The 21119-nt window shown below is 40.6% G+C and overlaps 2 protein-coding genes across 2 annotated transcripts in view; one reads left to right on the top strand and one right to left on the bottom strand.

Annotated features, from left to right (window-relative positions):
- The window catches only part of rars2 (arginyl-tRNA synthetase 2, mitochondrial), a 68841-nt gene extending 63157 nt beyond the window's left edge, over positions 1 to 5684 (top strand). The window contains exon 21 of the mRNA XM_052024184.1: positions 3860 to 5684. The gene's annotated coding sequence lies outside the window, so the exon portion shown is untranslated. The remainder of the gene's footprint in view (positions 1 to 3859) is intronic.
- On the bottom strand, positions 41 to 20601 carry slc35a1 (solute carrier family 35 member A1). The gene is made up of 8 exons (XM_052024188.1): positions 20471 to 20601; positions 14433 to 14610; positions 13213 to 13372; positions 12444 to 12596; positions 11349 to 11415; positions 5701 to 5877; positions 3959 to 4093; positions 41 to 3668 (listed from the first exon to the last, which is right to left on the bottom strand). Exons 1-8 carry the CDS (start codon positions 20478 to 20480, stop codon positions 3538 to 3540), a joined length of 1011 nt encoding a protein of 336 aa, XP_051880148.1. The 5' UTR covers positions 20481 to 20601; the 3' UTR covers positions 41 to 3537.
- Positions 20602 to 21119: the final 518 nt, after the last annotated feature.

The raw sequence follows: 21119 nt of genomic DNA, 5'->3' as shown, positions 1-21119 counted from the left end.
ATGCAGTTTGCAAGTTTTGATTACTATGTTTCTCACTGTAATGTCCAGATAAAAAGCAGTCCAATTTTGCTCAAAAAAGAATTTATTTTCCACAAAATTCAAAACAAATTGACATTCACAAAGAACAACCATAGCAGATCCTTCCCAGTGGCTTGCATGACCACATTATACCACAACGATTTTCATGGAGTAACCTTAACATCAATTGAATTTGGTGCACAGAAATGATGATTTGATTTACTTGACTCTTACATACAAATATAAAAGGCATTGATAATTACAGTGATAAATATCATTCACTTTCTTCCAATGACGACCAGCATACTCTTATTACAGTGCATGGAATCTATATTTAGACTTCCTTGGGCCATGGTTTAACTTTAGCCATTTTGCTTTTAATTTCAATCTACATTCAGAATCATGGTTTAAAATATTTTACAAAAATGCCTATTCCTTGTCTGCTATAAAGGCTCAGAAATATTCATACAGTAGAGACTGTCCACAACAAATTACAACTTTATATTAGCATGTACAAGGAATTTTCCTCAGCAGGAGACTGTCGTTACAGATGCTGCTGAAGGCACTGAAATAGTCAATGAATAAACAATACATTCCAAAAATTAAAGGACAGTTTAATGGGGGGGGGGGGGGGGGGGGGGGGGGGGGGGGTGGAGGGGGAAGAAGAAAAACATCCAGAAGTGAAGTTTGGGACTTTATAGTACAAAAGTATTTTTCAAACAAAAGTGGGAGAATCACTGGTCCAAATGACCATTTAAAAAAGCAAGACCATACATTTTATACTTCACTGTTATATATACATTCATGTGCTAGTATTAATTGTTTAAATGATTTGAATAATGGAAGGGGAAATCTAAAATTTGATATCTGCATTTAGAATTGGAAAATAAAATTCAAATTGAATACAAGATGAGCAGGAAAAGAAATGGAATACAAGCAAATTCTTTCAGTGCTCAAAGTCATTGTTTGAGATCAACTATAGCGGACTAGGCTGCATTACCAAAGTAATCTGAGGAGCAAGCGAGAACATAGATAACTCAATGGTAACAGCCATGACTCCAAACTGAGGTGCAAAATAACAAGTTAATTCATGACACCACATTATAATATCACCATAAATGGTACAAAATTGTGCATTCACTAAAACCATGTGTTCAGAGAAAGAAAACAAAAGTTGGTAGTTGGTTTTTACTTAGTCTAATCCAGATGATATTAGCTTGATTTTTTTTAATATAAGGGTAACAACAAAAAGCATTTCACCCTTCAGACCTAAAATATTAAAATTGGAACTTTCCTTCAACATGTTAAGTATCTATTGTAAATTTAGATTTATTCCCCAAATGTTTTAAATTATCTAGGTTATTTAAAAAGCTTACAAAAGGCCTGGTGAGAATGCCACCACACTATACAAAGGGCAGGGTGTTACTTGTTGCAGGTCAAATTTCTAATCTCAATAATATTCTATGATGAGGATTTAAATGGGGACCAAGCATTTAGCCTCATCATAAGAGAGAATTTTATCATTTTTAATGCTCATGGTGCCAAGCTCTGCATCAATAGCAACAGAAATAAAAACTTAGTTCCAGTACTTGCTTAAATGCAATTCTCAAAAGGGAAGAAATAATGACAGAAATATTTCTCCCCCCAATCATTATGGAATAACAATCACCCTTCAAATTACAACTCAAGAAAACACCATTAATACCAACCCCTTCTAAAGGAGAGGACTTTTTCAACTTGACACAAGACAATTTGATGCAGTTATACACAATTATAGGGTGATATAAAGATATGTCTGCTTTACCCTGACATTATCCTTTTCTTGTTTTCAAGGCACAAACTTATATTTATACAAATCAGTTCAAACTTAAAGAGCAGTCCTATCGTACACAAGCAGGACTGCTCATTTAGTGCAACCCTGTTACATAGCAGTTTTGTACATAGCAAGCTCAAAGGAAACAGGCTTGAACTCTGTAAGTTTCGTTTTAAATATCAAAGTGGAAAAATGGCTAAAATGACCTTTAACCATGTGCTGTAGGGCATACAACTTCATTATACCACCTTTGTCCAATACAATAACATTGTTCTTTGCTAGTGTCAGAGAGACATTAAAAGCGGTTCCTTCATTACAAGAATTTGCCACAAGGACACAGTAGATCCATATACATTCTCACCCAAAAAAAGACTGTCAGTTGTAAGTGAGGCTTCTTAATGCTAACATTTCTTTTTGTCATTTGTTGAGCTACCCCTATGCTATTCTTACTGAGTGAAGCACAGATGTGCAGCAACATTATTTCTTTAACATTGAAACCACATTTCTCCCAAAGCCCCAATTCAATGGTTTAATGTTAATGGGGTAAAAGGGGGTTTTAAAGTATTTACCCTTCTCTTTAACCTCATTAGGAATCACTGCAAGTTCCCATTTCCCACAATGGCATTATTTGCACAGATTATTACATTTTTGGCTGATTCTTGAAACTAGAAATTACAGTGATTCAAAGAACAACGATGATAAAAGGCTCCTGGGATGTACAGTAGAATAACTTATCTGGAAACAACTAGCATCAGAAGTACAGGAAAATGGAGACTTATTTGGGTTTTGTTCAAATTTTCTTAAAAGGAACAATGAAGATATTCCCCCAAAGGTAACCCCCAAGGTGAGGAACAGCAAAATGCAAACCAGTGTAAAGGCAGAACAGGTTTGACAGGATAAACGGGGCCTTGTTGATAATCATGTTTTCTTCACAACCAAGAAACTTTCAGAGTTCCAAATACCGCCAATAGCCAAAGTCTGTTTTGTAACACCAGTTATTATTTACTAGGCTGTTAGTGTCCCATGTGCTGTTCACCTATGTGCACTTGCAAGTTACCACAGTGTTAAAACGATCAGAGGTTGCCATTCTCACAGTATACCTCTGATCTAGCAGCAATGTTGACTTATTCTGTGTGAATGATAACTTTAGATTGGAATGTTATTTAAATAATTTGTTTTGTGGGAAATGAAAATAATAATATAAATTGCAATATACAAATGGCTTTGTACACTTTCAAGCCAAAATCAATTTGTGGATTTCACAAGCAGTTTGATCTGCTTTCAAGTGCAAAAGGAAACAGCTCAAAATGAAACAATGTAGGCAAATGTAAGGCATTGCACTGTCGAAGACACCAATAGGGGGAATAAAATAAGCACAGCCTAAAAAAATATTAAATGTATCAGAAAAGCACATTATAAAGTTTATACGCTGCCAGAAATGCCAATTCAAATATAGTAAAATCTTTCAGTGTTTAAATTTGTACAAGAAATTATCTTTATATTGTTAAACAAGTTATGAATGTTCCTACATTGGCACATTGCACCAAAATTATTCTTTCACCCAGTTAGCCAGGAGGTACAGTAAAAATGTATCAATGAATCAATAACCCTTGGGGATGTTATTTTATATAAATGCTGATTTCCCCCAAGAGCTTAGTTGAGGAGTCAGGTTTTTCTTGCCCTTTTCTGAATGAGGTGCTCAGTGGTCACACGTTCACCAGCTGTTGTTTGGATTTCTCCACTTCAACCTGCACAAGGGTGCTTGTACTTTGCTTCGGCAAGCCATAATAGTAGATGGAAATACAGACGAGAACGGTTCCAGCTATAAAGCTGAGAGCTGAAATTAAACATAAAAAAATAATGAACTTGCCCAGAATGGAAAAAATGTTGTCTAATATTTACTATTTATAGTGTAAGGCAATATACGATAAATCCTTAAATATGTTTTTTTAAGCCATGTTCTCTATCTTGCTTGATAGTTTCCATGCATCCTGGTACATGCTCATTGGTATCTCTACCTTATTACAGGACCACACTGTGGCAAGGCTGCATTCAATAAAACAAATCCTATTTGCTCAAGAGGCTTGGCATCATTGAAAGAGCTGACATGATAAACTTCTTACTTACTTAACTGCAAACCAAACAGCAACACGGATGCTGCTGTGGAAATTACAATTGCTGCTGCTGCTGAAAATCCCTTCATGATGTTATCGGTGTATTTCACAACAACAGAAGTATACAACCCTCCAAGACTTGCTAATACTGTGGAGATGAAAGAAAAGCTGTGTCAATTGAAAGTGATACAACATTATACAGTTAACTGGAAGAATCAATGTACTTGTAGCCTACTTTAAAAATATTAAGCCAAGATCGTGGGCAACGGTGACACTTACAGCCCACATCTGAATACCCTGTGAAGATGGTTGGAAGGTTCTTCTACAACCACTTATAGCCCTTGCATTGATGCACTTTCCTGATAACATTAGCCAGGTCATGGCAGGATTTTTAACCTAACCACAATGAAGCAAGTGTTAAATGTCTAAGACAAGGGTGGTTATGACTTGAAGAACTAGGGAGATGATGGTCTGCCCTATCATCTTGCTGACCTCATCTTCACTTATGGTCAAGATCATGAAAATAGATGAAGTTAACCTAGGTTAGTACATTATTCTATAAATAATGAATACTATACTGGTGGTGGAGGGATTAAATACTGAATTCTGGGTACAAATCAGGGAGATGGCCAATCCACAGATTAGATTCATACTCATTCCATTGGTGTATGCTGTAAACCCAAGTAAGCCATTAAATTGACCGGGTTATAGATCAATATGGTTCTATTGGATTGAATCATCCTCTGTCTGGCCCACTGCCATACCTGATGCATCCACCCACACTAGCCTGAGCCAAATATGGTCCACTGGCTAAGTTGACCCAGAAGGGTAAACTTCTGAACCCCAGCTTGTTTCCAACTTTTGAGTTTTAACATGCAGATGTGGGAATCCGAAACGAGCAGAAGAGAGGGTGGAGGACTGCCAGATATCTGTGAAACAACTGGCTAAAAGCAAGTACAATCGAGCTCAAAGAAAAAATAATCTGCCCCTGATTAATACTATGCACTAGTTACATATACCTTCTGGGTATGTAGGATTGCTACAGCATCGATGAGGAAGACAGTAATTGCCATAGATTTGATTTAAAAATCAGATTTACAACCTCTTCTGGGTAACCAGAGACTACAGGTCATATTGCAATGTGTTCAGTTCCAGGAGTTCCCACAGACATTTTTCAATCCTGGTGAAAAGTCAATTGTTGGGAAGGATACCTGACCTCCAGATTACTCAAATGATGCTGACTCCATAAGTTTAGCATGACTGGAGTAAAACTGTTAGCACACAGTGTTCCTGAATCCAATTTTCAATGTTACTGTTGGAAGATCTTAAGATTATCTAAATTTTCCATGCATCTAGTCTTTCACAAATTTAGTTCACTTTTCAAAATGGAGATTGGTACATCAATGGAGAAAATAATGGAATTACTGCTTTTGTTTCAACTCTAATTCTACATAATGTGTGTCAACAGTCATGTGGAAAAGTTGGTCATCGGTTGTAGTTGTACAGAGGGAAGTTGATGTGGAATTAAAGGGGACAGCAAAAAAGCTTCAGACAAAATTTACCCTTCGAAAAGGATACAAAATTCTCGTTTTTTTTTTAAAGCCAATCAAGTTTTTTTCACAAATTCCCCATTTTCTTATTGGGGCAAATTAAGACTGCTTAGAGGTTCCTAATTTTGTCATTTACTTTATTATAAATGCAGTAGACTTCCTTGTGTACATATATGAAAATCATTATGAAAATATTTGTACTCACATATAACAATCCAAACCCAGTGGGTGTATCCAAAGAAAAAGCCCTTCTCCATCACTTGGGCACCGTCAGTCAAGTAAACTCCAAAGGCAGTGACCACAATGCCAGAAATATACATCTGTATGTTACGGACCCACAGTGAGGTGTCAGAAGTTTTCAGAACCTTCTCAAAATAAACTCCTAAAATTGAATAAAATGAAAATGTGAATGACACAGAAAAACCAAGTACATTTTAGACTTGTGTTACAAGATATATCAATTCAGCTAGCATCTACAGCTCTAAACACTTTTAACATAGGGTTACAAGGTCAGTATTCCTGCCACAGGAAATAACAGGTTTATCATCTGCTCTTAATGCCCTTATTACTCTTGACTTTTAGTAATTCTTTGTAACCTACCTTAAAAAATCTCTAACTTTGGGAAACTTCCAGTGCCAGAGCTGTTTTCAATCTCCATTGTGGTAAAGTCCCATTGTAAACTAGTGTGCTCTGCATATCCTCCATGCACAAAACCTCTAGATTGAGATTGGTCATTTTGGCCCCAGCTAGTTCTGCATAATCATGCTCTCATGCTTGATAATGCTCTTAAGAAATCTCATGAGGAACACTCTGCCTGACTGCTTACATAAGTTTCTGAACCACAAACGAATATTTCACTGCGGGCATCGTGAAAGCCTTTGCCCCAGCACTACACAATCAGCATCTGTCATTGTTAGCTGTGCTGATTGTGTAGTGCAGGGTCAAGCTTTACTACTAAACACCTGAATACCCATTACACAAATCATTAGCAACAATCTGCTGGAGGAACTCAGCAGGTCGAACAGAATCTGTGGGAGGAAAGGAAATGTCAACGTTTCGGGTCGAAACCCTGCATCAGGACAGATGGCCAGTATAAAGGAATGGGAGCAGTGAGACAGGAGTCAGAGGTGATTGGTGGACTGAGGGGTGAAAGACGACAGGCAGTTTGTGCCAGGTAGGGAAGGGGAGCAGGGGATCAGAGTAGTGGTATATCACCTACAGCCCCAGAGGGGCCACCCACTTATTCTACACCTCCCATGTCTCTTCACAATGTCAGACTAGAGTTGAGCTTAACGGGGTCTTCTTTCCTTGCTGATTCTGCCAAGCCCATTCCCTTGGCTGTGGTTTTGCAAGATAGTAGGTAGGGACAGTGGGAATCTCATTCATCCATTCGTATGCGTCACTAATTAGATGACAAGGCGTTTAGCTGTTTTCAAACACTCGTTTCTGGGTGCATTTTCCGTGGTTAAATGCGTCATGCACGCGGTTTGTCAATGGCTCTCTACCAACTACCGTGCGCAGTGTCAGAGAAACAGTGATCCCAATGTAATGGGCTGTCTAGTTCGGTAAAGCCAGTGCTTTTGGCAGGTAACAGTTCCGTCTATTTGATCTTCATTCTTGTGGGGGATCTTGATCCAGTGCTATTCGTCCAAGAAGATCTGCAAAACGTCAGTGGTCAGTCCGGTGATAAAGCAGCACATGTTTTGCAGGAATCTCATCAGGCTGTTGTTCTTTCACCCACAGTCCTCTGGCACCGATGACAAATTCAAAGAACTCGACTTTATTGTCTTTTGTGAGGTCATGTATCTGTGTTGCCCAGTGTGTATATTTGTCGCTTTTCTCCTTCCACATTTTCTGAATGGATTTGTTGTATTTGTTGTCATCCTCGAAGCTTATGGTGACGTCAAGCACTGCAGCTTTGCCATTTTTTGTTTGGGAGGATGAGGTCCTGCTTCCACTAAGCTCCACCCTCTGAGCGAAGGTGTGGCTCCATATATGGTGTCCACCCGTACTCGCTGACTTTCACACATTTCACAATCTTATTATGGCACTTGATTCCTGACATTTTCACACTGATTCAGCATCCTGAGATGTGTGCCAGAGTTTTATTGGCAGGGTGCACCACCTGCACATCTAGACCTGGTTTGGACTGACATAGCTGGCGGTGCACTTTGATGGATAGAGGTTGCACCTCAGTAGGGCGTTGATGAATTGGTGCACCTTCCACTGCTATATCATACTGGAGCCAGGAGTTTGACAACTTGTCCTCTTGGAATTCTCTAATGCCCGAGCCTTGGGAGGTGAAGTTAGCCCATTTGTAGAATTCCCAGGATCTCCAAACAGGATAGAGGCTCTGGGGCTTCAGCCTCTCGTTGCCATCTGGACTGAAGCCAAGGTCTTGTAGCACCAATTTGTTCTCGGTTCATGGCCACTGGCATAGGTCTCCTTCCTTGCTGTTGGAAAGTCTCAGCCTCTTTGAGAATTACCAGTTGTGTTAAATCATCCACCTTGCCTTCTTTGTCTCCACTGGCCATTGAAGCCTTTATTACTCAATCTGTTGCCTCTTCCTAGTAACGGCTGATGCCATTTGTACCTCCAATTTTGGAACGGTGAGCCTTCCATCTCTACTTCTGGCATACAGAATTCCATCTGAAGTTTCCGCAGGTAGATGGATTATCTCCTTGACCAGGCCGTCCAGTCCTCCAAGACAGTGTTGAGAGGTTTCCGTGAGTACAAGATGGTATACGTTCTTGGCACCATATAGGGTTTAAGTAATTCCAGTTTCTGCATGGGCTTTAGTTTGGCTCATTTGAGGTTCTGGAACCATCCCTTGAGTTTTTTGTGCCACCTCACCATGGTGATACCATTCCATGGGTCAACTCTTGCTCCAAGATGTTTCTCCATCTCACCTGGTGTGCTGTAACTGATTCCAGAACCCAATTGTTCTGGCAGCTGTATACAGATGTTTTTCTTTTACAGGTCATGTGGAACCCTTTGGTCTTTTTTTATATTTACATCAAGACCCATTGCTCTATAGAAAGAGAGTTTGCAGGATCTTATTTTCAGTCATTCTGGTGTAGGAGTCGCTCATGATAGCAATATCGACAGCAAAGGCCAGCAGTGAACAGTTTATATATTCTTCGCCTGATTTTAGTTTGACTCCTTTGCCTTCTTTTTCGAGGGTGAAGGTGAGTGGGTCCATTGCTATATTAAATAGTATTAGTGACATTGGGTCTCCCCGTCTGATGCCTCTTTGGATATTAATGGAACCCGTCTTCTTTATTGACCTCCACTATGGTACTTGCTTTTGTGGTCAGGTCCACTCCAAGGTCAATAAATCTCTTAGACAGACCCATCCTTTTCAGCATTTGTACTATCAGCTTGTGTCCAAGTCAAACGCTTTGGCAAGATACATTCCAAAGATGTACAGTTGTGGGCATGCTATGTTGGTGCCTGAAGAGTGGCGACACTTACAGGCTGCCCCCAGAACATTGTCAGTAATGCAAAAAGACACATTTTCCTGTGTGTTTCCATGTACATGTGACTAATAAAGATATCTTAAAGATATCTTAAGAAATAAATATCTTGGTGAAAAGTCTTAGGAGCATGGACCCTATGGTGATAGACTGCCGGTTGTTGATGTATTTCAGCAACTCTCCATCCTCTGTCTTGGGAATCGAGACGGTTTGCTTCATTTTAAGACACTCCGGAATAATGCCTGCTTTCAGCCAAAGCAAGAAGAGTTCGGGTAACAAGGCGTCGCTTCCCACCATGAGACTGTCCAGATCTTTTTTCCTCATAGAATGTGGAGCCAGTGCACTCTCTTCTCTAACTGCTTTCAGTGGATCCTCGACTTGTTCGGTCTCGATGTTCACTCAATCATTGTATCCAGCCACCTAGTTCAGATCTGCCTCGTTGTTCAACGTCTGCAGCTTGGCTAGGAAGCATTGATGTACTTCCTCCTTACCTAGCCGGCAGTTCAGCATTGCCAGAACTCCCATGAGTTGGTGCGCCAGCCTCCTTCAGTCTTTCTCGTACGTCTGCTGGCTTTCTTTCAGGCACACCTCTTTCCGTTTTCAGTGTTCGGGGGTTTCCTTCTGTTCTCCTTTCTGACGTTGGATCTCCCCACATCAGTTTTTGGATTTCCGCCACCATCTCCAACAAGGTCCAGAGTGACACTCTCGATTAGCTCAACACCGGCTGTGAAGCGCTCTGTAACTTTTCTATCCTGTGTCAGGGCTTTTGCCTGTTCTGGGTCTTCATCCACGTCCTGACCTTTCGGGTCACCTCCGATTGGGAGAGTCACTCTTGATCTCGATGTTGGAGGTGTCTCGGTGACTCTGGGTTTGGTGGTCTGATTTTCGACCTCCTCAGCCACCAGTCCCGAGCCGGGGTGCTGGGTCTAGTATTGCCGTTGTTCAGTGCAGTAATCTGCACTTATCGGAGATCTGTTTGCTGACCTTTGTTGTCAGAACCTTTGCAATTTCGGCACTGATGTTCCACTGCCCTTGAAACTTTTTCTCAAGCTCCAACACGAGAGTCACCTCTTCCTCCGAGCATTTGGACTTCCTTCCCAGTTTATTCTGCGTCAGGATCTCTGCAGATCTCTTCTCGTTTTGAAGCTTAGCATGTTGATGTCTCTCGTGCACATCCCTCTATGCAGCTGGCAGACAGCGGCAGGTGAAGACGGCTGTTGGAGAGAGATGAGCTGGAATGCAAAGGGCTATCACTGCTGGACTCTGAAAAGTGAAGGAGGTGAGAATGGGAACCATTAGGGGAGAGGTGAATGGCAGTTAGAGTCAGAGCCAGATTGTGTGTGGTGGTGGGGGGCGCGAGGGGTTGTGTGGAGAACCTCTGGGTAAACTGTGTGGGTAGTGGGTGGATGGAACCAGGAGGGGGCAGAGGGCGAGTTGAAGGAAAGGGGACAAAAATGGGAGGACTGGAGGATTGGGGAGGGGGGGGGGGGGGAAGGAGCGTGGAAAGGAGGGGTATGGGGAAATCACTAAACTGATTAAACTGCTTCCACATTTTCACGACACTTACAGGTTAGCATTATTTTAGCTGAAACTAATATCTTAGAGTATCCTGGTGAGTAAGCCTGGGAAAAAGAACTCAGGGAACAGAGACCAAATTATTGACCTGTTTAAACAACAGCTGAGCAAGAGGAGACAGAGAGTAGTGACAAAAGACAGGACCTCTGATTTGCAAAGTCTGACCAGCGGCAACAGGATCAAAAGATAGAAGGCACTGTAAGTAATCTAAAGGGATGCACTAAATTAAAAAACTTCAGATTATGTAAATGAGTAAGGACTAATAGCAATGAGAAGTCATTCATTTTGACCTAGCAATGAGAAGTCATTCATTTGGCCTTCTAAATGATGAATAATTAGAAACTTAGGGGTTTGTGTACAAAAAAAAAGGAGTGCAATGGAATGCTAGCCTTTATATCTGGAAAGGCTCAAGATATTATGTTACAGCTATACAAGGCCCTAATTAGAGCATTACTGTAGAGTTGTGAGCAGATTAATTTAGGAAAGATACTTTCCCTCCATGCCATTGAATGAATCCTAATTAAATGTTTTAAAATTTAGAAGGAGAAATTGCACACAATCTAGGATGGTATTCCCCAGAATTTATCAAAGCTTTCAAGATACTGAGAACTGGTAGGGTTGTGGCAGAGCAACTATTCTGCTAGTTTCCTGTAGGGTCATTAACATAAAGAGTTGGCTAAATGACCTAAACCTGCAACACCAATCCAAATTAACACTGCAGTACAATATGTACAACTATATAACAAATATCTTAGCACCTTATGCAAATAGGAAGGTGCTGTTAAATATGTTTATATCTTACCAGCAAATCCAGAACACAATACTGCAATGGCTATGGCAACAAATCCCAAAACTGGATTCTGTACAACCTGCAATATCAGAGTATTTATGCTGTAAAGAGTGGCACTCTTACTGTACAAGAATAAAGCAGTACTATTTTGTGGATCAGAGCAGCAACACTCAGTTGAATATATCTGCAAAATTAGCTTGACGTGCAACTGGCAAGTTCTTCCTTAATTAAAAAAGGCACCCTCACAAATTATTTTTTGAGTTTATTTCTTCATTGCTTTCTTGTCTTCCAAGTAAAGACATGTTTTTTTTTAAATCATTCAGGGGTTGTGGACATCACTGAAAATGCCAGTACTTATTGCCATTGAGGAAGAGTCAACCAACATTGGACAGTCAGGACAGCCAGACCAAGCAAGGATAGTAGATTTCCTTGCCCGAATAAGATTGTGATTCAAGTGGGGACAGACTAATTACAAACAGACTCAATTTGCATCAATTCAACTTCCTGTTCCTTAATACAGATACCCATTTTCCACATTGTGAATCATTTTAGTTGACTTAAAGATGGACTTCTAATGGCCTCCAGCATTTCTGACCACCTTGCATCTTTAGCACCAAGCTGCCTTGCAGCATTCCATTTACAAATCTTGATCCATGGCCTGTGGTCTGTTTTCTCTTCTGTTTACAGTCAGAAGGGATGGACTCCAGACATTCTTCCAAGTGTTCAAGACCAACTACCTTCCCAACAAGAGGGCTTAAAATTATATTAGTTAACAGGACGCTCATGAATCGGTCTCAAATTTTCATACAAACACCATTTTAAATAGTTTTAAATCTTCTCTGGGGACAAAAACATAGGTGCCAGAAAATGACAAGAGGTAGCATCTCTGCTTCCTTGTGCGCAGTGGCTTAAATGCGGTGGCTTAAGCCAAAGTAGATTTCCACAAGAATTACGTTTCCCAGGATCTCACTCTATGATTTGTTCTTCACGTGAGCCTGGACATCACAAGGTTAAATTGCACAGAAAGTACAGCACATATAAGGCCGTCCAACCTAGCCAGGCCACGCCAGGTTCACTCGCACCATCTCCAAAAATACCATTACCTACCTGCACCTTGGTAGTTTCCATAGGCTTCCACTGGACCAATGTTACCCCTGCACAAAGCATAAATACAGAAACCCACTGCAGTTTGCTAAGAGAACGATTCAGCATAAAGACTGTACAGAGTGCTGTGCAGGGAATCTTTAGTTGATATGTCACCTGAAAACAAATTAAATACAATTAGTTAAAAACAGAAGCTTTACATTTTCCTTTCAACTGAGTTATATAGAAAAATGATGTTCCAAACTACTTGAGCAGTTAACAATTTTAAGAATTACACTTAAGCAATGTGTCAAACTGTACATTGATGTCTCATCAGTAATTTTTACTCCATAGTCTATCTCTATTCTTCACCATAACATGTTCACATCCCAAGACAAGATATTTGTACTTCTCCGACTCTTGCCTCCAAATTGTCTCATCTCCAAATTTAATCACTATCTTTGACACCTGCCAAGACCCCAAACTCTGGAATTCCCTTAATAAATCTTTGTCTACTTTAAAAATCTCTCTTGGACTAAGTCTTTGGCCATCTAACTTAATATCAGAGCAGAATGGGCCTATTTAGTGCACTGCATCAAGCTTGCTTCTCTGAAAGGACTATTCACCTAACCATGTTATACTGTACGTCCCCATAACCTTTTACTGTTCAAATCTTAAAAAATCTTATTTATTATTGTTTAAAATATAAAACGTACATCATCCGCCATCTTGGGATAAAATGCAAATTCTTTAATAAAGACTTTAAGATCTGAGTATCCCAGATATTTATTACCTGATACACTGCTGCATCCAAGTTACTAAGTGCCACAAAGGCCATATTATTTTGAACAGCATACACTAAAGACGGAACACTGAGCTTCAGCAGTTCTTTAGGACTCCTTAATATGTGGTCATGCAAAGCTGACAGCGTCCCACTCAAACTGCCCACATCCCTTAGGAAGAAAGGAACAAGGTAATAAAGCACATTATATCAATAACCAAAAAGATACATACTGAAGCTTTCTGGCCCCACCCCTGAAGATCTGGAATAAATGGGACCGTAATTGTGCTAAGACAATGTGCTCTGCCATAACTGCATTTTATTTTTCCAGAGGCTATTCAGATAAAAGTCTCAGGACAATGAAGAAAATATGCTGCATTTACTCAGTTTGAACAGTACATGTAGTGAATAGGCACCATGGTTGATGATTTATTTTTATTAATTTTGGGGGGAATTTTTCAGCATCCATGGCAAAGCATTTATCAGGCTTCCCTAATTACCCTTTAGGCAGTGGTCATGAGTCACGTTACTGGACCACTGCAATCCCATTAGTGGAGGTACTCCTGAAGTGAAACTGGGTAGTGAGTTCCAGGATTTAGACCAAATCACCATGAAGGATCAGCGATATACTTCCAAGTCAGGATGGCATGTTATTTGGGGAAATTTGCAGGTGGCAGTGTTCCCATGTACCTCCCGCCCTCCTCCTTGGTAGTAGAGGCTTTGGGTTTAGGAGGCGATTCAAAGTAACGGAGTGCATTTTGCTGACGGTGCACGATGCAGCCTCAGTTTACGGTGAATTTTTAAGGTAGTGGAGTAGGTGCCAATAAAATGATGATGATGGGTGGAGGCGGTGGTAGGGTTGTCATTCACAGGCGACAGTTCAATTCCGGCCACTGTCTGTAAGGAGTTTGTACGTTCTCCCCGTGTCTGCATGGGTTTCCTCCGGGTGCTCCGGTTTCCTCCCACATTCCAAAGCCGTACGGGTTAGGAAATTGCGGGCATGCTATGTTGGTGCCGGAAGCGTGGCGACACTTGCGGGCTGCCCCCCAAAACACTCTACGCAAAAAGATGCATTTCACTGTGTTTCGATGTACATGTGACTAATAAAGATATCTTATAAGCAACCTACGTAAAAAGAATGTGCAGCAAAAACAGTAGTGATTTTGTTTACAAGTAATTATTAAAATAATTACATTCTGTGTAAAGTATGAGGCAATAGACTTCACACATACCTTGTTAACATACCTAGGCTCAAGACTAATTTGAGGACTTCAGTGATGCAAACAGCTGTGGTTGCAAAGTACATCTCTGTTAAGACTGTTCTTGTGTATCGCAATACCACTATGTAGGTTGCAGCTACAACTGTCATTACTGTCAAGCAGTACAATTTAAACATCAAGCTGACATTCTCTGAAAGATAAAAGGAAAGAGATCTTACAGTCTTGTCTAGAACAGAAAAATTTGTGGATCTTAACCAAATTCAGTTCCATTTTAGTTTAAAAGGTACTAGTTGCTCAAATCTGTTATCCCAATTCTTTACTTCATCTGACCTCAAGACACCGTGCTTCAGTGCCATGAGCTCTCACAGGTCAAGTTAACTTGAGAACACGGCACTGTCATGAGGTTATCGTCAAGCACTTCCACTGAAATGCAACAATGAAAAAAAATTACAGCTGCAACTCAATTTAATGTTAAGTAATTAATACTTCTTACAAATTGCTGTCATGATCTACCACAATTTTCAGCGAGGTCTCTTGTATGAACGATACAATAATTACAAGATCCAGCACAAGACGGCTTGCCAAGTAGCAACAGCCAGTCAAGTGAAAGTGCAAGCATCAAATCTGAGATAATAGAAACATGAACCGTTTTAAGTTGTAACTATCATAGAGATCAGTCAGCTTTTACCCAAAATGAAAATAGTTGCTAAACCCTGGGAAAAGTATTAAATTGTTCAAAGTCAATTAAATATTAAATAATATTAAAGATTAAATTAAATAAATTAAAGATTAATATTAAATAATAATATTTAATATTAAAGTCAATTACAACCTAAAATTGTCAGGTATTGTTACACTAAGTATCCTTCAATATGGATACATTTGGCAGGTTTATAATTTTTTTAAATGGTTAACATTGATGCAGGCAACTCCTGAGTTACGGCCGTTCAGGTTATGGAAATTTGTCCTCACAGATTTCATATCCTTCAAAAAGGTGAATGCTCGCAAGGCATCAGGCCCACATGGTGTACCTGGCGGGGTACTGATAATCTGTGCCAACCAACTGGCTGGAGTGTTCAAGGACATCTTCAACCTCTCACTGCCGCAGTCGGAGGTTCCCATCTGCTTCAAAAGGGCATCAATCACACCAGTGCCCAAGAAGAGCAGGGTCAGCTGCCTCAATGACTATCTCCCGGTAGCTCTCACATCTACTGTGATGAAGTACTTTGAGAGGTTGGTCATGGCTAGAATTACCTCCTGCCTGAGCAAGGTTCTAGACCCACTACAATTTGCCTACCACCACAACAGGTCTACAGTGGAAGCAATCTCATTGGCTCTCCGCTCGCCTTTGGAGCACCTAGACAACAGCAATACATACGTCAGACTGCTGTTTATCGATTACAGCTCAGCGTTCAACACCATCATCCCCTCAGTACTAATCAATAAGCTTCAAAATCTGAGCCTCTGTACCTCCCTCTGCAACTGGATCCTCGACTTCCTTATCAGGATACCACAGTCAGTGCAGATCAGTAATCAACACAGGTGCACCTCAAGGATGCATGCTTAGCCCACTGCTCTACTCTCTCTACACTCATGACTGTGTGGCTAAACACAGCCCAAACGCCATCCATAAATTCGCCAATGACCACTGTTGTTGGCAGAATCTCGGGTGGTGATGAGGCAGCATACAGGAGTGAGATAGATCAGTTGTTTGAGTGGTGTCGCAACAACAACCTCGCACTCAACGTCAGCAAGACAGAGGAATTGATTGTGGACTCTGGGAAGGGGAAGTTGGGAGTCCTCATTCAGGGGTCAGCAGAGGAAAGGGTGAGCAGCTTCAAGTTTCTGGGTGTCAACATCTTAGACGATCTATACTGGGTCCAACACATTGATGCAATCATGACACAGGCACACCAGTGGCACTACTTCATTAGGAGTTTGAGGAGATTTGGTATGTTATCAAAGATACTTGCAAATTTCTACAGCTGTACAATGGAGAGCATTCTGACTGGTTACATCACCGCCTGGTATGGAGTCTCCAATGTGGAGAATCAAAAGAGGCTGCTGAGGGTTGTAGACTCAGCCAGCTCCATCACGGGCACAACCCTCCCAACCATCAAGGACATCTTCAAGAGGTAGTACCTTAAGAAGGTAGCATCCATCTTTAAGGACTCTCGCAATCCGGGATATGCCCTCTTCTCATTACTACCATCGGGGAGGAGGTACAGGAGCCTGAAGACCCACACTCAACAATTTAGGAACAGCTTCTTCCCCTCCGCCATCAGATTTCTGGACGGTCCATGAACCCACAAACACTAGCTTGTTATTCCTCTTTCGCACTATTTTTTTGTAATTTATAGTAATTTTTATGTCTTGCACTGTGCTCCTGCCGCAAAGCAACAAATTTCATGAATATATTCATGATAATAGACCTAATTCTGATTCATTACCCAAAAATATGAGATACAGAATAGAATCTGCTCTCACGGAATTTGCGAAAAACAGTAAATAAACAGATAACTTTTTTTTCTTCAACTCTGGTTTTTTGAGGTATGTGATGATGACACAGCTTCACGTTGCAGAAAAAATCACAATACGGCCCGTTTTCTAGGAACGCAAACCACCTCCTAATGCAGGAGTTGCCCGTAAATGTTGATTTTGCCTCTCACAGACCAAAAAAGAGCTTCATCATTAAGAATCAGAATTTATTACTGCATGAAAATATGAGATTGTTTTTATTTCTTAATATATACTGCCAAATGAAAATAAAGCAGTTACGGTTTATTGCTTCATGTGTATTTACTTTTTTCTTTTGAAACATTATAGTATATAAAGCTTTCATATAAAGTATACTTTACAATATACTTTAGTTTACAATACAGAATAAAATATTATTATTGATAAATAGTTTGCCCCACACCCCTAGTTTTGTAGACCCCTGAAAATTCAAACTGATGCAAACTGAAATAGTCATCTGTTGAAATTATTGAAAATTGAATTCTGTCAACAACAAATACAGACACCAGGGATTCAGAATCATTATCCTCCCCAGTGCCACATATTCCACAAACAGAATGATGCATGAAGGCTCCAGAAAAATCTCAAATTTTGAGTTTCTGTAATAGGTTATTATAGTCATGCGTACTGAGGTACGGTGAAAATTCCTCCAACATTTATTAGTGCAAGTGCTAAGTTTGGGATTCACACACAAGTGCAGAAGTCCCAAACTTGCTGATCACTCTGCACCGATTCCCCAATTGTCACTGAAACCCAAGGATGGAGCAAATTTGCCACAATTTCCCAGAAATTATACACTGAGGAATCTACCCGCTTAGAACTGGGGCAGGAAGAGTGAAGCCGTTTACGTGAATATCACATCTGGCACTGCACTCCACATTGAGACCAACAGCAGAGCCTGGTTTTCCTGGGGTTTCCCAGCATTACAAACATCTGTAATAAATCAGTTGTTTTGAGTTCTAACCAGCACAACAGATTACAGTGTACCATTTGGACTTTCAGAAGGCCACTGCAGTACCACACAAGAGATCATTAAACAAAATTGCTTGATATTGGGAATAAAATACTGGTGTGGACCATGGATTAGTTAATGGACAGAAAAACAGAGGGAATAAACAGGTCATCCTCAGCTTGGAGGCTGTGCCACAGGGATTGGTGCAGAAGTCCCAAATGTTCCCAATTAATGGTTTGGATGAGGGGACCAAATGTAAAATAACAAAGTTGATGATACAAAACTGGGTTGCAGTCTGAACTGTGAAGAGGATGCATAAAGGTTTCAAGAGAATATAGACAGGTTAAAGGAATAGGCGAGATGGTAGGTGGACCATGTGAGGTCATCTATTTTGATAGACAATAAAATAGAATCATCGAGTATATTTTAAATGGTGAGAGACTGAAAGATGTTTGCATTCAGAGGGAACTGAGTGTCCTCATACACAAGTCATTGAAAGCTAACATATTGATACAATCAGCAATCAATTAGGAAGGCAAATAGCATGCCAGCTTTTATTGCAAGAGGATATGAGTACAAAAGGTCAACTGTCTTTCTGCTACCATATATGGCGCTGGCTTGGGAGCACCTGGAGAAAGGAATGCAGCCAAGCCCAAGAAAGGATATACTTGCAGTTAAGGGAGTACAGTGAATCTTTGTCAATTTGGTTTCTTGAATGGTGGGTTTGAAGTACGAGGCGAGAATAAGCAGACTGGATTTATAATTTCTTGACTTTAGGAATAATAAGAGTTGATGGCACTGAAATGGACAAAATTCTAACAGATATGGCAGATGTGTGAAACGTTCTCCCTGGCCAGAGTGTGTCAAAATAAGGGGACAATTATTCAGGACAAAGATTAGAAGAAATTATTAGAAGAAGATAGGTTGAGTGAGCTAGGGCTTTTCTCTTTGGAGAGAAGGACAATGAGAGGTGACTTGATAGAGGTGTACAAGATTCTAAGAGGCATAGATCGAGTGGACAGTCAAACCTTTTCCCAGGGCGAAAATGGCTAACACGAAGGGGCATAATTTTAAGGTGATTGGAGGAAGGTACAAGGGGTTTTTACACAGAGAGTGGTGGGTGCATGGAACGCACTGCCGGCAGAGGTTGTGGGGGCAGATACATTAGGGATATTTAAGAGACTCTTAGGTAGCCAAATGAACGATAGAGAAATGGAGGGCTATGTGGGAGGGAAGGGCTAGATAGATATTAGAGCAGGATAAAATGTCGGCAAAACATCGTGGGCCGAAAGGCCTGTACTGTGCTGTAATGTTCTATGTTCTATGTAAATTAGGTCACCTTGAAGGTAGCGAATCATTGGAATTCTCTACCGCAGGTGGCTGTGGAGGCTTGGTTGCTGACTTCATCCAGTACAAAGATTCATTGATTTTTAAACAAGAGGCAAATAAAGGCATACAAGGGTAGTGCAGGAAAGTTATGCTGAATGCAAGATCAGCCACAATCTCCTTGAATGGCAGACCAGGGAAGAGGAGCAGCAAGGCACTCTTGCTATAGTACTCCAATCCTCTTACAACAAAGGCAGCACTTGCCTTCTAATGTTAACTTTCAGTGATTGGTGTACATGGACACCTAAGACTCTCTGAACACTTTTCAATACTTCACCATTAAAAAAAATTGCTTTCTATTACTCCTACTTCACATTTTTACACACTATATTCCATCTGCCATGTCTTTTCTCATTCACTCAGCCTTTTTCTATATGGGAATTGCAATTTCAAATTTGCCACTGACAAAAAGTATGGCTGATTAAGTAGTTTGTCAGTATTACAGTGGCTTAATGGCTGTGTTACTTGACACATAACACAAGTCCAAATCCTGCCATCACAGGATGAAAACGTGAACCTTAAAATACATCAAGAAAATCTAGTATCAATAAACACAGGCATGAAATTGTTGGATCTTGTAAAAAAACTCACGTTCTTACTACAGAATAAAATCTGCCACCCTTACCCAAATCTGACTTAAACAACTTCTGCCCCAAAACAATGTGTACTTTGACATGTAATAAATACATTACCTACAAGCTAGGAATAGATTAAAAAACCCTTTACTTAGCTGCGTGGCAAGAATATTTACGTGTTTGAACGATTGCCTACTCAGACTTAGTCAACGTACAGGAATACCTCAATTTTCCTTTCCCCAAGGAGGGATCGGTGCATGCCCAAAGCAAAACCCATTTTGGAACCTCAAGTGGGAAAAAAAATAGCCAATTTCCCTGGCCTACAATATACGGCATCACATATCGATATTCAATTGTATTGCGCTTCTGGCAATAATCCGACCAAAACTAAAATATTAATGTATGCAATATTACCACATAACGTGCGTTCACCTTACATTGACATTTATAAGTTATGCTTACTGGCTCTGTTTGGAATACTAAGGCTTGTTTAAAAAAAATGCCTAAAACATTTTAACAAAAGAAATGACCGTTACTAAGATTAACCTCAAATGCACTTCAGACAATCTCTACGTAAACAAAGCACTCTTAGAGAGCAAAGTATGGGATAGGGTGCTAACCGGTAGCCATCGCCGCGCCGTGCCCACTGCGCTGAAGAGACTTGGTGCCGTGTGACGGAGACCCCGCCGAACGAACAGCGTCTCCCCACGCAATGGAACGAGGAGACAGCGAGGAAATCCAGGCCACGTTCCAAAACAAGCGTCGGCCCACTGCGGCGGCGCGCCCGGACATCGGCGGCGCGCATGCGCACCCCGCTTCGCCCTGCTCCGCCGCGGGGTGCCGGGCAGTTCTGAGCAACAAGGAACTTGCTGGAGCAACTCAGTGGGTCGAGCAGCATCTGTGGGGGCAGAGGAATTGTCGACGTTTCGGGTCGAGACCCTGCCTCAGGGCTGGGGATTCTTTGTTTTTATATATATAGATACACACACACATATATATGTATGTATGATATATATAATTTATGTATTTTTTAATATATATATATACACACACACACACACCGTATATATGTGAATCACTTGTAGTCCCCTTGACCTTGGATTTGAGAATCAGGTTTTATTATCACCGATTTATGTGTTGTGAAATTTGTTGCTTTGCAGCAGCTGTACAGTGCAAAGACATTAAATTACAAAATAAATAAATAGTGCAAAACAAAAGGGAATAAGGAGGTAGTGTTCCACACACAAAATGCTGGAGGAACTCAGCAGG

The sequence above is a fragment of the Pristis pectinata genome, chromosome 10 (genome assembly GCF_009764475.1).
Source record: "Pristis pectinata isolate sPriPec2 chromosome 10, sPriPec2.1.pri, whole genome shotgun sequence".
Taxonomy (NCBI): domain Eukaryota; kingdom Metazoa; phylum Chordata; class Chondrichthyes; order Rhinopristiformes; family Pristidae; genus Pristis; species Pristis pectinata.
The sequence above is the reverse complement of the archived record's forward strand: the minus strand, read 5'-3'. Positions and strand labels throughout refer to the sequence as shown.